Source organism: Coenobita brevimanus, chromosome 92, assembly GCF_032717465.1.
Source record: "Coenobita brevimanus isolate Jiangsu-jjx chromosome 92, ASM3271746v2, whole genome shotgun sequence".
In the NCBI taxonomy this organism is placed as follows: domain Eukaryota; kingdom Metazoa; phylum Arthropoda; class Malacostraca; order Decapoda; family Coenobitidae; genus Coenobita; species Coenobita brevimanus.
In genome coordinates, this window is record NC_137045.1 from 22,396,307 (window position 1) to 22,411,852 (window position 15,546).

The 15,546-nt window shown below is 42.6% G+C and overlaps 1 protein-coding gene across 1 annotated transcript in view; it reads left to right on the plus strand.

Annotated features, from left to right (window-relative positions):
- Positions 1-15,546, plus strand: part of LOC145412139 (protein unc-13 homolog 4B-like) — a 789,854-nt gene that overhangs the window by 185,322 nt on the left and 588,986 nt on the right. The window contains exon 5 of the mRNA XM_080282072.1: positions 10,977-11,021. Within this exon, the coding sequence (XP_080138198.1) occupies positions 10,977-11,021 (45 nt within the window). The remainder of the gene's footprint in view (positions 1-10,976; positions 11,022-15,546) is intronic.

A 15,546-nucleotide genomic window follows, 5' to 3' on the forward strand; every position in this document is an offset into this window, starting at 1 on the left:
AAGTTGTGAGAGAAAAGACTCAATAGAAAAGAAATTTAACGTAAATAGACTTGTTTGTTTTGGCTTTGGAAAATTAAAAAAAATTGGGAAAAGTTAAAGTGCAACACTAAGTTACAATGGAGCATTATTTGGACAAAAGTGAACACTGTGAAGAGAACGGACTTCTGTATGTTATTGACTAAGTTCAGTGCACGACTTCAGGAAGAGTGTACTGCAAGTGCTTCAGGAAATCGTTCTTACTGTCAGAGTCCGAGAGGAGGCGGTTATTCATCGAGGTGGCCAGGGACTTGCTGTAAGTAGCCAGAATGTTTCATACTGTACTTTTTTCCCTACTATACTTAGCTCATTTCACTCTTTAATGTCCTTTATTGGTGTGAATAGGGTGTTAGTAGCTATGCATGTGCAGAAGGAATGTGTTTTTCTGAGTTAGGCTAGGTTAGGGTCCATAAGTACCAGAATGTTTATTAATGTATGAACATACTTCTAAACCCTCATTTTATGTTTCTTTTGCATTTATTTCAGTCATTTATGTGCCTTATTGGTGTGATTTGGTTCTATGCATGTCCAGAGGGAGTTGTATAGGTGTTTCTCTGAGTTAGGGTCCATAAGTACAAGTCCATAAGCTGGGGCCCAATATCCGGACAAAACCAATAACCGGACCTACCTATGGCTCTATTATGTCGGATATTGGAGTAATTACTGCATAGTGTTCGTAAAGTTGCGGTCAGAGACTTTGTTTACACATGCCCAAAATTCAAGCAACTGTCCCTTAATACTGTACTAAGTAAAAAGTTTATAAAAATTGCATGATATTTAGCATTTTATTAAAATTTTTTTCAGAAAATAAGTGATGTAAAAAAGTGACTGGTAAAAAAAATTGTAAAAATAAAATAATAATAAAGTTTCCTGAGTGGGCTGCCTCTTGGGTGATATGGAGGGGAAGGGTAAACATCCTTGTGGCCCTGTAGTGCCCATAGGAGTCGAACTGGCAAGAAAATAAAGTAGAGTAAGTTATTTTTTAACCCCCCAAAATCATCCCCTACCTTAAAAAATTCGTAGGGGTACTTAAATATATGGGGATCAGCACGAAAACCTATATGCATGTGCCCATATCATCTAAGAACGCTGCTACCATAGAAAAAAGAGAATTGGAATGCAATAGATGTCACAAAAAATCATTATGTCAAGTTGTATCACGTGGCACAAACATCTAGCTGAGTTGCCTATAAGCATCATAAACCTAACTGTTACCCTGTGCTATAAGGCAGAAATTGGCAAGGTAGCGAAGAAAATAGAAAGTACTTACTATTTAAGGTGGGGTTGTTTTCGTTCCCAGCAGACGCACTGTCACCAGGGATATGGGAGGGATTGGAGCAGCACCTCCACTCGCCATCGACTCAAGGCCCATACTGAATTGCTGCAGGCCGATCCGTCAGGTATCGGCTCACGTGGCTGCATGAACGCGGAAAATTATGTTTTGTGCAGTTGCCTGGGATGTTTTTGACCCCACTTTTCTTCTCCAGGGTTCATGATCATATATCACAAAGCAATCAAATGTAGAGCGAAGTTGGACTGTAGCTGGTTTTGGCACTTGATTTACCGGTAACTTCCAGTCCATTCCTTGAGAGAAAACATGGTGTCAGTCTAATCTTATGTAACTGGCTGAAGAGTGTGATTGTAAATGTGTGCAAAGGACAAGGTGATACCCTGGAAAGTGGAAATTATAAAGGCATAAAACTTTGGACCAGATAATGAAGGTAATGGATAGGGTTCTAGAAGGTATGATCAGAGAAAGAGTGAATATTGAAGAGTTACAGTTTCGGTTGATGCCAGGCAAAGGACCATGGACACCATATTCATTGTTCAACAGCGTCAGGAAAAATATACAGTATAGGATAGAAATGGGGTTTGTACTTTGTTTTTGTTGATTTGGAGAAGGCCTTTGATAGAGCACCTAGGGTGGTGGTGAAGTGGGCAGTGAGAAAGCTTGGGATCAACTGGCACCTGGTTAGAGAGGTTATGGCTATGTATGTGGGTGCTCGCACCCGGGTGAGAGGGAATGGATATTTGAGTGATGAGTTTTTTGTGAGTGTTGGTGTGTATTAGGGGTAAGTCTTGAGCCTCTTACTGTTTATCATCGTGTTTGAAGCCCACTCACGTGACATCAGAAATGGACTTCACTGGGAGATGTTGTATGCCAATGATTTGGTGTTGGTTGCAGAAAATGAAAAGGAGGTGGAGGAAAGATTTATGATGTGGAGAAATGGTATGGGACATAAGGGCTTAAGAGTAAATGCAGATGAAACAAAAGTTATGATATCTAGGGTTGGTGGCAGTACCATCATTTTAAGAGGGAGAATGGCCATGTGCGGTTTGCTACAAGGACATGGGAAGTGATTCCATCTTATGCAGTGTTTGTGATCAGTGGGTGCATAAGAGATGTAGTGGTATTAAAGGTAGACTGCAAGATAATGTGAATTTCATGTGTGTGTGGTGTGTCGGGGGGAGTATATGGAGATGTCAGGCATGAAACAATTGATCTTGCAGGTGAGTTTCTTGAATGTGTGGAAGAGTTTTGTTACTTGGGACACATGTTATGTGCTGGAGGCAGGGCTGGAGCTGGTTCAGTGTCTAGAGTGAGGAATGGTTGGAAGAAGTTCAAGGAGCTGTTGTTTCTCCTGACATTGAGAGGGCTCTCCCTTCATGCTTAGGGATCTTTGTATGAGGCATGTGTTAGGAGTGTATTACTGTACAGTGAGACCTGGGCAATAAAGGAAGAGGATATTCGTAAACTCAAACGTAGAGAAATGACAATGATTAGGTGGATGTGCAGTGCGTCCTTGAATGCAAGGCCTGGGGGGAGTAAGTTTACGATAGAAGAGTTAAGAAGAAGGATGGAACTGGAGTGTATTGGTGATGTTACGAGGAGGGGTAGATTGAGATGGCTTGGGCATGTGGAGAGGATCGGGGATGACAGTAAGGTGCAGAAAATGAGAAGTGTGAACATTGGAGGGGGGGTTGCAAGAAGCAGGCTGAAAAAGATCTGGGACGAGGTCACAGAGTGTGGCCTCAGAAATGAGGGACTGAATAGGGAGGCTGCCAGAGATTGAGCAGCATGGAAAGCTGCCACTAGGTGACCATGCCAAACACATGCAAGCATGTTGAAGCCTTTATAAATGAAACAAAACAAAGTGTAACCCTCTCTCATATGAGCCATAGGGATATGGTGTCAGATTCTTCACATATATGTATATACACTCAACCCTCGGCTATCACTCCCAATTGGTCCCGCTATGGCTGTGCTATAGCCGAATTGAAGAACTTATGGTAATAATTTAAACTGGTGCCATGACCTCGATATTTACCCCTAAGATACCTTTTTTGCACCACATATTAATATATAATAGTCTAAAAATGAGCATGTTTTATGATGTGATCATGATTCTTATAAATACCCCTCACAGTTGATTCATTGATGTTATGTTTCTTCCCCACACTTTGCTTGGTCTCACCATTCTCTATAAGTTTCACATTTCCAGTTTATCCGCATAACTTAGGTTCTTCCTCTTTTTTATTTTCCCTGCCAGGTGCCACAGCATTATGTTGAGTGATGGTAGGGGGACGGGGAGGGGGTTCGTTGGCCATGGTCATATAATAAAAAAGGTTATTGTTCTCGCTGTCACTGTTCACGGTCTGATGGCGCGCACTTGAATGGCTTGGCGAGCAGGAGACTTGGTCGGGCGGCCAATCAGCGCTCGGCTGGCGCTGACATCACACGACCAATCACGGAGTGAAGCATTTGTTGGCTAGGCGGAGCACTGGAGCCTGGCCTTTTGAAATTTTCTAACATTTGCGGTTAACGATAGCAGGCATTTAGTGCATGATAAAGGTATTTGGGTAGTTTTTTATGTAGGCATGATAGCGAGATACGCTATAGCGGAACCCGTGGTAGCCGAGGGTTGAGTGTATATACCTGTATATATATATATATATATATATATATATATATATATATATATATATATACAGTATATGTATGTGTATATATATATATATATATATATATATATATCCGGGAATGGAAGAAGGGTGATAGCAAGGAGGAATACTTGGCTGCCAAGCGTAGGGCTAGAAGAGAGGTATACAGGGCAAAGTCTGAGTCACAGAGATTTTTACTTGATAACCTGAATCATGGGGAAAGGAAAAACAGGATATTTAAGGTGGCAAATCAGATGAAGATGGATAATCGGGATATTATAGGTGAGCAGTGAGTGAAGAATGATGAAGGAAGGGTAGTGGTGAACAGTGAGGAAGATGCATAGAGAGACTATTATAGCCAGTTGTTGAATGAGGAGTTTGACTGGGACAGGGAAGATTTAGAGCCAGCAGATCCAGTGTTTGGCCCTTGGCCTTTGATTGATGCTGCTACTGTGAGTGAGGCAATAGGCAGGATGAAGGTGGGGAAGGCATCAGGTGTGTCTGGGTTGACTGTCGATATCTTGAAGGCCTCAGGAGATATAGGGGTGAGGTTAGTCACTGACCTGATAAATATGATTATTTATGAGTGTGTTGTCCCAGATTATTGGCTGAAGAGTGTAATTGTAAATGTGTATAAAGGGAAGGATGATGCCTTGGAAAGAGGAAATTATAGAGGTATAAAGCATTTAGATCAGATAATGAAGGTAATGGAGAGAGTTTTAGAAGCTATGATTAGAGAAAGAGTGAATATTGATGAGATGCAGTTTGGGTTTATGCCAGGTAGGGGGACCACTGATGCCAAACTCATTGTTCGACAGCTTCAGGAAATATATAGTGGTAGGAGAAGGGGTCTGTATTTTGTTTTTATTGATTTGGAAAAGGCTTTAGACAGAGTCCCTAGAGAGGTGGTGAAGTGGGCAATGAGAAAGCTTGGCTTGGAGGAGTGGCTGGTTAGGGTGGTTATGGCTATGTATGTGGGTGCTTGTACCCAGGTAAGAGTGAATGGAGATTTGAGTGATGAGTTTTCCTTGAACGTTGGTGTGCATCATGGGTCAGTTTTGAGTCCCATGTTGTTTATCATGGTACTTGAAGCCCTCTCACGTGACTTTAGAAACTTACTCCCGTGGGAGATGCTGTATGCTGTTGATTTGGTGTTGATTGCAAAGAACGAAAGGGATGCAGAGGAAGGGTTTAGGAAGTGGAGAGATGGTATGGGGTACAAGGGCTTAAGGGTAAATGCAGATAAAACAAAAGTGATGATATCTAGGGTTGGTGGCGGTACTGTCCGAGACGAGGGAGAGTGGCCATGTTCAGTTTGCCACAAGGGTATGGGAAGTAATTCCATCTTGTGTGGTGTTTGTGATAAATGAGTGCACAAGAGATGTAGTGGTATCAGAGGTAGACTACGAAATAATGCTGATTTTATGTGTACGGCGTGTCGGGGAGAGCAGGTGGAGATTGTCAGGCATGAAAGAATTGAACTTGCTGGTGAATCTCTTGAGTATGTGTAAGAGTTTTGTTATTTGGGAGACATGTTGTGTGCTGGAGGTGGGGCTGGAGCTAGCTCTGTGGCTAGGGTGAGAAGTGATTGGAAGAAGTTTAGGGAGCTCTTGCCTCTTCTGACATTGAGAGGGCTCTCCCTACGTGCTAAGGGGTCTTTGTATGCGCATGTGTTAGGAGTGTAATGCTGTATGGTAGTGAGACCTGGGCAATAAAGGAGGATATTCGCCAGCTCAAATGTACTGAAATGACAATGATTAGGTGGATGTGTAGTGCGTCCCTGCATGCAAGGTCCAGGGGGGCTGGGTTTACGTTGGAAGAGTTGAGAGGTAGGATGGGACTGGAGTGTATTGGTGTTGTGATGAGGAGAGGTAGATTGAGATGGTTTGGACATGTGGAGTGGATGGGAGATGATAATTGGGTGAGGAAGTTGAGAAGTGTTAATATTGGAGGTGGGGTTGTGAGAGGTAGACCGAGAAAGACGTGGGACGAGGTCATTAAGTGTGACCTCAGGGTTAAGGGACTGAACAGGGAGGCTGCAATGGATCGTGCAGCGTGCAAAGCCGCCACTAGGTGACCAAGGCCAATGCATGCAAGCATGTTGGAGCCTTTAAAAATGAAACGAAATGAAACAATATAGAGAGATATAGATATATATACATATATATATTTATATATATATATATATATATATATATATATACAGTCAATCCTCGTAAATCGCGGCAATTTGGGTCTGGACCACTGCCGTGATTTATGAATTCCATGATTTATGAAGGAAGGGCAAGAGAAGGTGTGGCCTTGTTAGTGAGTCCGGAAGTACAGCAATGTGTGATTGAATGGAAGGAGGTGTCATCGAGACTGATGTGGGTGAAAGCGAAATTTGAACGTGAGTTGTGGGTGTTTGTGAGTGCATATGGGCCTGGTAGTGAACGGGATGAACAAGAGAGGGAGTCTTTCTGGAATGATGTTGATGAGTGTCTGCAGAGTTTTGGAGCGAATGTGAATGTGGTAATGATGGGAGATCTGAATGCTAGAGTGGGAAATGTAGCAGTTGAAGGCGTAGTTGGTATGCATGGTGTGCCTGGAAGAAATGAAAATGGGGAACGAATGATAGCGATGTGTGTTGAGCGAGAGATGGTGATTGGGAATACGCTGTTTGAGAAGAAAGATATTTATAAGTATACATGGGTGAGACAGGAGGGTGGAAGGGTTGTTGATAGAGCTTTGATGGACTATGTGATTGTGTCTAGGAATGTAATAGGAAGATTGTTGGATGTGAGAGTTCTGGGAGGGGAGGGTGGAGGTATGTCTGACCACTACCTGGTGGAGGGAAAGTTAAGAGTAGGTAAGAGATGGGTGAGAGCTAGGAGGGTTAGGTGTGGCAGGGAGGGTTTGAAAGTGAGTGAGTTGGATAAAAGAGAGAAAAAGATAGAGTATCAGGAGAAATTGAATGATGAGTGGAACGCAGTGAAAGATCGGGAAAATGGCAGCATGGAGGAGGAATGGCAGTTGTTTAAGAGTGCTGTGGTGGGGCATGTAGAAGAGGTGTGTGGTGTGAGATGTGTGGGTGGTGGTGTAAGAAAAGGAAGTGAATGGTGGTGCGAGGAAGTAAGTATGGCTGTGGCTGAGAAGAGACGTGCATATGAAGTGTGGCTGCAGAGGAAGGATGAGATGTCATATGAAAGGTATAAGGAAAAGAGGAATAGAGCGAGAAGGGCTGTGCGTGATGCTAAAGTGGCAGCAGATGAAAGGTGGGGTAGGCGGCTGACAGAGAATTTTCAACAGAATAAGAAAATATTTTGGAAGGAGGTGAAAAGGGGGCGAAAGGGAGAGTCTGGGAAGAAAGAACGAGTAAAAGCAGAGGATGGAAGGATGTTAATTGAGATGGATGCAGTAAGGAAGAGATGGGCAGAGTATTTTGAAAGATTGTTAAATGTAGAGGAGGAAAGGGTGGCTGAGATTGTGGCGGATGGAAGGGTGCAAGGAATAAATGTATTGGGAGAGTTGAATGATTCTTTGATCACGAAGGAGGAAGTGGATAAGGCAGTAAAGGAGTTGAAAACAGGGAAAGCTGCAGGTATGGATGGGTGTGCTGTGGAATGCCTGAAGGGTGGTGGAGTGACTATTGTTGACTGGTTAGTAAGATTGTTGAATGTGTGCTTTCAGAAAGGTATGGTGCCAATTGACTGGGCAAGTGCTTGTGTGGTCCCGTTGTATAAAGGCAAGGGTGATAAGTATGAATGTACTAGCATTAGGGGTATAAGTCTGTTGAGTGTTGTAGGTAAGGTGTATGGTAGATTGTTAATTATGAGAGTTAGAGAGGGTACAGAGGGAGTGATTGGTGATGAGCAGTGTGGCTTTAGGAGAGGGAGGGGATGCGTTGATCAGGTGTTTGCTGTGAGACAAGTGTGTGAAAAGTATTTAGAGAAAGGCAAGGATGTGTTTTGGGCATTTATGGATTTAGAGAAAGCGTATGATAGAATTGATAGGGAGGCTTTGTGGACTGTTTTAAGATTGTATGGACTTGATGGTAGGTTACTAAAAGGGGTGAAAAGTTTTTATGTAAATAGTAGAGCGTGTGCAAGAGTGGGAAATGCTGTGAGTGATTGGTTTCCCGTGAGAGTGGGGCTGCGACAGGGATGTGTGATGTCGCCTTGGTTGTTTAATATTTACATGGATGGTGTTGTAAGGGAGGTGAATGCAAGAGTTTTAGGTGGAGGTCTGAGTCTGGTGAATGTTGATGGTGGAGAGTGGAATCTGAAGCAGCTGCTGTTTGCAGATGATACTGCACTGGTGACTGATTCAGAGGAGAGATTGAGACAGGTGGTAGAGGAGTTTGGAAGGGTGTGTGAAAGGAGGAAATTGAAAGTAAATGAGAATAACAGTAAAGTGATGAAGTGTACGAGGTTGATAGATGGTAGGGGGATGAATATAGTTTTGAATGGTGAGTTGCATGAGGAGGTAGATTGTTTTAAATATCTAGGGTCATATGTTGCTGTGGATGGAAGAATAGATGCAGAAGTGAAGTTTAGAATAAATGAAGTAGGAAAGGTGCTGGGAGGAATGAAAAAAGTGTTTAAATGTCGTTCGCTTAGAATGGATGTAAAGAGAAGGCTGTATGAGGGTGTTGTGGTATCGACTGCATTATATGGGGCTGAAACATGGAATATGGGTGTAGCAGAGAGGAAAAGTTTGAATGTAATGGAGATGAGGTGTCTGAGGAGTATGTGTGGAGTGACGCGTATGGATCGGGTGTGAAATGATGAAGTGCGAAGGAGAACTGGAGTTGTTCAGGAGATGGCTGGTAGAGTTGAGCAGAGGGTGTTGCGATAGTTTGGGCATATGGAGAGAATGGATAATGAGCGATTGGTGAAAAAGATAACTAGATCTGATGTGAGAGGTGTAAGGCTGAGAGGAAGACCACGAATAGGGTGGATGGACAGTGTGAAGAGAGCGCTGGATGCGAGAGGGATGTCTGTTGAGCAAGGAAGAGTGGCTATGCGTGACAAATAAATGGAGAGAAATTGTGAATGAATAAGTGATGACGCAGCCCTGAGGGGATATTCTCCCGCATTTGGTCTGATCAGCTAGTCAGGTCAGTTGCGGTTAAGGGGATGGGTCTGTTATGATGTGGCAGGGGTAAACTAGTTCTGCTGTCGGGCCCTGCTGCGGATGTCACTGATTGGATTGCGCAGTTGACCCTAGTGCAGTGTGGTGCGGTGAGGATCTGTCCGTTCTCCCCTTTGGGGCTAAGATGCGAATGAATGTGTTTGAATGGATGAGTAAATGGGGAGTGTGTCGTCCTGTCTCGGCTACCTCCCTTTCCTTGGGGGAAGCAGCCTAGGTATATAGATAGATAGATAGATGATTTATGAATAATAACTCTTATGTGAAAAATTAATTTGGGTCTGGACTTTGGCCAACTTGCCCCCACAGCACCCTACCTACAGCTATCTAGGCACCATCAAACACAATCATACAGATTTAGGAATATTCAGTGCATGTATTATGGGATCTTACCTTAATCCTATGACGAAATTGCTTAAGTGAATGGAGTGGGGTGGTGTTGGGAAGAACTTAGAACCTCTCAGCACTTGTTCTTCCCAAACTCTTTCACCAGCTTTGAAAATGTCTCTCTCCTCTCAACATGACAAATGAGCTCCAAACGTTGACTGTACGACAACTGCGGCAGCTTCTTAACGCCATACTGCATAGAGTGCTTCATTGGGGGATCGGGAGGGGGCATGGCAGGTAGGAGGCAGGGGGAAGTTGCACAAAAAAGACAGGTAACTCTCGTACTCCATGGCGATGCTCTGTAGTGTGCAGACTGGCGGGACAAGAACAACAACAATATGGCGGCATTAGTATGCACATATGCCACTAGGGATGCGTGGTGATTGGTTGTTGGGTCGCGATTTTCAGTTTGAATGCTGCGGTTTATGGTTCTCCTCGGAAAGACCCACTTGGGTGCCTAGATCCATGATTTTCGTGACTTAACAGTGATTTAAGGTTGCCGGCAGTCTGACAGCCACCTAGCCGTGATTTACTATCTATCTATCTATCTATAGCCCGACGCCCTAATCCCGCAAAGGGTGGCCGCAGACAAAACGCCTCCAAGTCACTCTGTCACCCACCATTTGATTCCCCTCCCCCCAACTCACCCCCCCCTCCCTCATATACCTCTCAACTCCATCCCTCCACCTCATCCTCGGTCTACCCCTCCCTCTCCCTCCCTCCACCTCACCTACATACACCCGCTTAGTCAGTCTTTCATTCTCCATTCTCTCCACATGTCCAAACCACCTCAGTGTATTTCTCCTAATCTTTTCAACCACATCCACATCTACCCCACAACGTTCCTTCACTTCTTCATTCGTCAACCTGTCCCTCCACGTCACTCCACATGCTCCTCTCAAGTAACTCATTTCCACTGCTCTCACTCTTGACTTGTTCCCCTCTTGCAAGGTCCATGCCTCGCTTCCATACGTCAGGGTAGGGATCACAATACCATCATGCAGTGACTTCTTAACTTCCATACTCACCTCCCTATTTCTCATCACTACTTTCAGTGTACCAACAACCTTTCTTCCCTGCTGTACCCTTTCACGTACTTCATCCCCCAAAGTTCCATCCTTACTCATCACACTACCCAAGTACTTGAATGCACTCACATTCTCCATATCCTCACCATCCAACCGTGATTTACGAATCCGTGATTTATGAACACCCGATTTACGAGGATTGACTATATATATATATATATATATATATATATATATATATATATAGATATATATATACTCTCTATTTGTAAACAATCTGTCGTACTTAATGTTTGTAACAGTTTTATTGTAATATAAGTGATTGTGATGACAGTTTGGGCTGTTTAGTTTGCTATATATTTTACATTAATATTTGTTCGAATGTATGATTATGCAAACTTGTATAGAACCATTATTTTATATGACACCTTATTTATTTATCTCTCTTTCCAGTTGGATCCCATGCTTACAAGATGCCAAGCTTGTGGTTGAAATATGGTAAGTGTAATTCATTGATCCTTTCATTGCAAATGACTGAGAAGTAAGTGGAAGCTGTACAGAACTAATGTCTATCTATCAATCTATTGCCAAACGCCTCAATCCTGTTTGGGGTGGCCACAAACAAATCGCCTCCATGTCGCCCTGTCCCCCGCCATTTCACTGCCCTGCTCCCAACTCACACTCCCCTCTCTCATACACCTCTCCACCCCATCATCTTATCCTCGGCCTCCCCCTCTCTCTCCCCCCCTCCACCTCACTCACATACACTCTCTTCGTCAGTCTTTCACCCTCCATCCTCTCCACACGGCCAAACCACCTCAGTGTATTCCTCCTAACGCTTCCTGCCACATCCACAGCCACACCACAATGCTCCATTATATCCTCATTTGTCACCCTATCTCTCCATGCGACTCCACAGGCTCCTCTTATATAACTCATTTCCACTGCTCTCACTCTTGATTGTGTCCATCCAACAATGTCCAAGCTTCACTTTCATACCTTAGAATTGGTATCACAATACTGTCATGTAGTAACTCTTTCACTTCCATGCTCACTTTCCTGTTTCTTATCACTGCTTTCAAGGAACCAGCAACCTTTCTTCCCTGCTGTACCCTTTCAAGCACTTCACCCTCCAAACCTCCTTCCTTACTCATCACTCTACCCAAGTACTTAAATGTACTCACGTTTTCCAATTCATCACCATCCAACCTTGCTGCACATTCACTTTTTTTTTAGTTACCATAACTCCTTCAGTCAGAGAGATTCTCTTAAGCAGATAAGATTGCTTGATGTTAGCCAGAATAGAGTAACAAAAATTGATCATCTGAATGATGGGTTAATGGGGAGTAAGGCTTCGCCAGTCAGAGAGATTTTTCCTGAACTGAATGAAATTATTGCAGTAACCAAAATTAAGCCATTATGTTAGATCTTTAGTGAGAAAGATTCTAGAGAAGGGAAAGAAGTATGTGGCCTTCTTGGATCTGGAGAAAGCATATGACTTGGTGGATAGACAAGGATTGTGGAAAGTATTAAGAATATATGGAGTAGATGGGAAGTTGTTGAATGTTGTGAAGAGTATGTATGAGGGTGCTAAGGCTGCAGTGCATGTGGATAGTGAACTGAGTGAATTTTTCTCTTTGAAGGTTGGGTTGAAGCAGGGATGTGTCATGTCTCCATGGTTGTTCAATCTGTACATAGATGGGGTAATAGAAGAAATACAAGGTAAGGCAGTGGATGTTGGAGTGGCTCTAGTGAGAGAGGGTAGTGTTTCGAAACTTCCTGTTCTGTTGTTTGCAGACGATAGTGTGTTGTTAAGTGAAGACAATGGGGAGCTGCAAGGCTTGGTGGATGAGTTTGGGAGAATGTGTAAGAAACGGAATCTAAAGGTGAATATAGGGAAGAGGAAGGTGATGGTCTTTGAGAGAGGTGAAGTCAGTGAATGTATAGTGAGGTTGGATGGCGAGAAAATGGAAAATGTGAGTACTTTTAAGTACTTGGGGAGTGTGATGAGTAAGGATGGAAATATAGAGGGTGAAGTGCTTGAAAGCTCGCAACAAGGATGAAAGGTTGGTGGTTCTTTGAAAGTAATGATAAGAGACAGGTAAGTGAGCATGAAAGTGAAAAAATTACTATATGACAGTATTGTAATACCAACTCTAACATATGGAAGTGAAGCTTGGATGTTGGAAGGACACAAGTCAAGAGTGAGAGTAGTGGAAATGAGTTATTTAAGAGGAGCCTGTGAAGTCACATGAAGAGACAGGTTGACAAATGAGGATATAAAGGAGTGTTGTGGTGTGGATATGGATGTGATAGGAAGCATCAGGAGGAACACAGTGAGGTGGTTTGGCCATGTAGAGAGGATGGAGGGTGAGAGACTGATGAGGAGAGTGTATGTGAGTGAGGTGGAGGGGGGGAGAGGGAGGGGGGAGGCCGAGGATGAGATGGAGGGATGGAGTGGAGAGGTATATAAGGGGGGGGGGTGAGTTGGGAGCAGGGTAGTGAAATGGTGGGAGACAGGGTGATGTGGAGGCGATTTGTTTGTGGCCACCCTGTACGGGATTAAGGCGTCTGGCAATAGATTGATAGATAACAGGGTGTTTATTTAAACTTTGTTTACTGTGTGATGGTTGTATATTTTGAGTTATGTTTTTACAACAGAGGATAGGTTGTAATGGAATGGATCTGGAAGCTCTGTAGATTTGCCTGGATACAAGGAAGGATTCCTGGGGAGTGGAAGAAAGATAGAACTGGATGATCTTTCATGTAAGGGAATGGGTTATAGATGAACAATTGCCAACCAAAGAGATGTCTGATTGTTGAGTGTGGAAGTGAAAGATGTATGATAGAGTATTGACTCATAGCATGAAAGGAAGTACACAACAGAAGAGTGTGTGCAGGTGAAGCAGGATGAATTCATGGAGGGCAGGATATGTGCTGATCAGATAGATGCACCAAGACTCTCTTGAAGTATTTGGAAGTGAACAGGAAGTTGCTTGTAGTAGTTATGGATTTGGAAAAGTAAATTAGCTATAGAATACCATGAATCAACAGGCATTATAGAAAGTAGTTTGAGTATGTGAGATAGATTACTTAAAGGTGTTGAGTATGATTGAGAAAAAATATCTGTAAGCTTGGATGGTGTCTTATGGAAATATTCAGGAGGATTTGAAGTATGGCCATAATGCCTTTTACCAGAGTTAAAAGAACCCAGAATAGCCTTTGACATCAGATAAGAAAGCACACAGAAGAAAAAACTAAAATACATGAAAAGAAATATTGAAAAAACAAGTGTGTAATTATTCACATGTGCCTTCCGTTTCAGGATCCCTTCAAGAGAAAAACATTAAAATAAATGAAAAACAAAAGCATTCAGGCACTGAATGCTAATTGCCTGCCAGAATATGGTGTTGGGTAAGGTACAAGTTACCCACAAACCAAATTTGAAGAAAATTAGCATAATTCTGTGGAATTCAGTCACTGTGTTTTGCAAAAAGTCAATCCATATTTAAAAATATATGGCAGCTGGCATTCAGTTGTCTTTGATCAAATCCTCACTAAAAGTAATATGCTTCTGCACATCCACATAGTTGCTAGTTTCTGAAAGTTTGGTGAAAATTTGTCCACAACTTTATGAGATATTATGGCAAAACACACACACACACACACACACACACACACACACACAGGTCGCCGACAGAGACGGAGCTCTTCCTGGGTCGCGCGGAAATAATTGCTAAATCAGTGGCGAAAGAGGAGACCAGCCTGTTGTGATTATGTAAATGAGTGCTTGAGTGGTGGTCCTATCAGTCAGTAGTAAAAAAAACCTCAGGTTTTGGTCAAAGAGTACAAGATATAGTGGAAATTGAATGATTCCATATGGTTGCACAATGGCGGAGGGCGATGGAGCATTGTTTACATATGGTGAAAAGGAATTTTGAGGGCTTCTCTGAAGATGATGTGCGAAGTGGAAGTACTATGTTGAACCAAACAAGAACAGGTGGAGTAGAGAAAACAGCAGAGAGGAATGTCCAGGAATTAAATAAGGTATGGGTAGTAATTAGAGAATTACAGGAACGAACCCAAGAGCAGGAGAGAGAGGTCAATGTTCCATGAAGTAAACTGGAAAAAGTTTGTATGCGCAGAGTAGAGCAAGGAAGAGAAAACAGAATTGAAAGTGAGTAACGAATTTGCATCCAGTGAAATAAAACAGCTCAAGAGGGATAATAAGAGGCTGGAAGAAGAAAGGGACAAGTTGAAAAGTAAACTAGATGAGTATGACTCTAAGTCAAGGATGCAAGATGAGCACATTAAATAGTATTAAATCGAACTAATTTTTTGCTCTCCGTTCTGGACGCGAATCGTGCTGGACAAACGCATGTTGGATGCGAGGGTACTGTACAAGAATAAGGAGGGAAGCCCAAAAACAGTTTGAGGAGGATATCATAAATAAAAGTAGTGATCAACCAAAGCTATTTTACAGCTACATCAAAATTAAAACCAAAGTAAAAGATAAAATACAATCCATTACGGACGAGGGAATCACCTATACACAAGAGAGGGATATTTGTGAAGCACTAAACAAGAATTTCCAATCAACTTTTACTGAGGAAAAAAATTTTGAGAGGGATTATGTGGAACATGCATGCCCACACATACTACCAGATATACAAACATCAGAAAAAGAAATACAGGAGGAGCTAAGTAAATTAGACAAAGGAAAAGCAAATGGTCCTGATGAAATTTCATGTTGGGTGCAACGTGAATGTGCAAAGGAATTAAGTAAACCATTATTTTAAATTTTCAAGCAATCCTTGAGTCAAGGTAAACTACCTGATATTTGGAAGAAAGCAAACATTGTTCCCTTATTGAAGAAAGGGAATAGACAGAATCCACTCAACTACTGACCAGTATCACTAACCAGTGTTGTAAGCAAGGTATTAGAAAAGCTTATAAGAAAAGCTTGGGTAAATCACCTAGAAGAATACAGTATGATAACAGAAAGACAGCTTGGTTTAGAAAA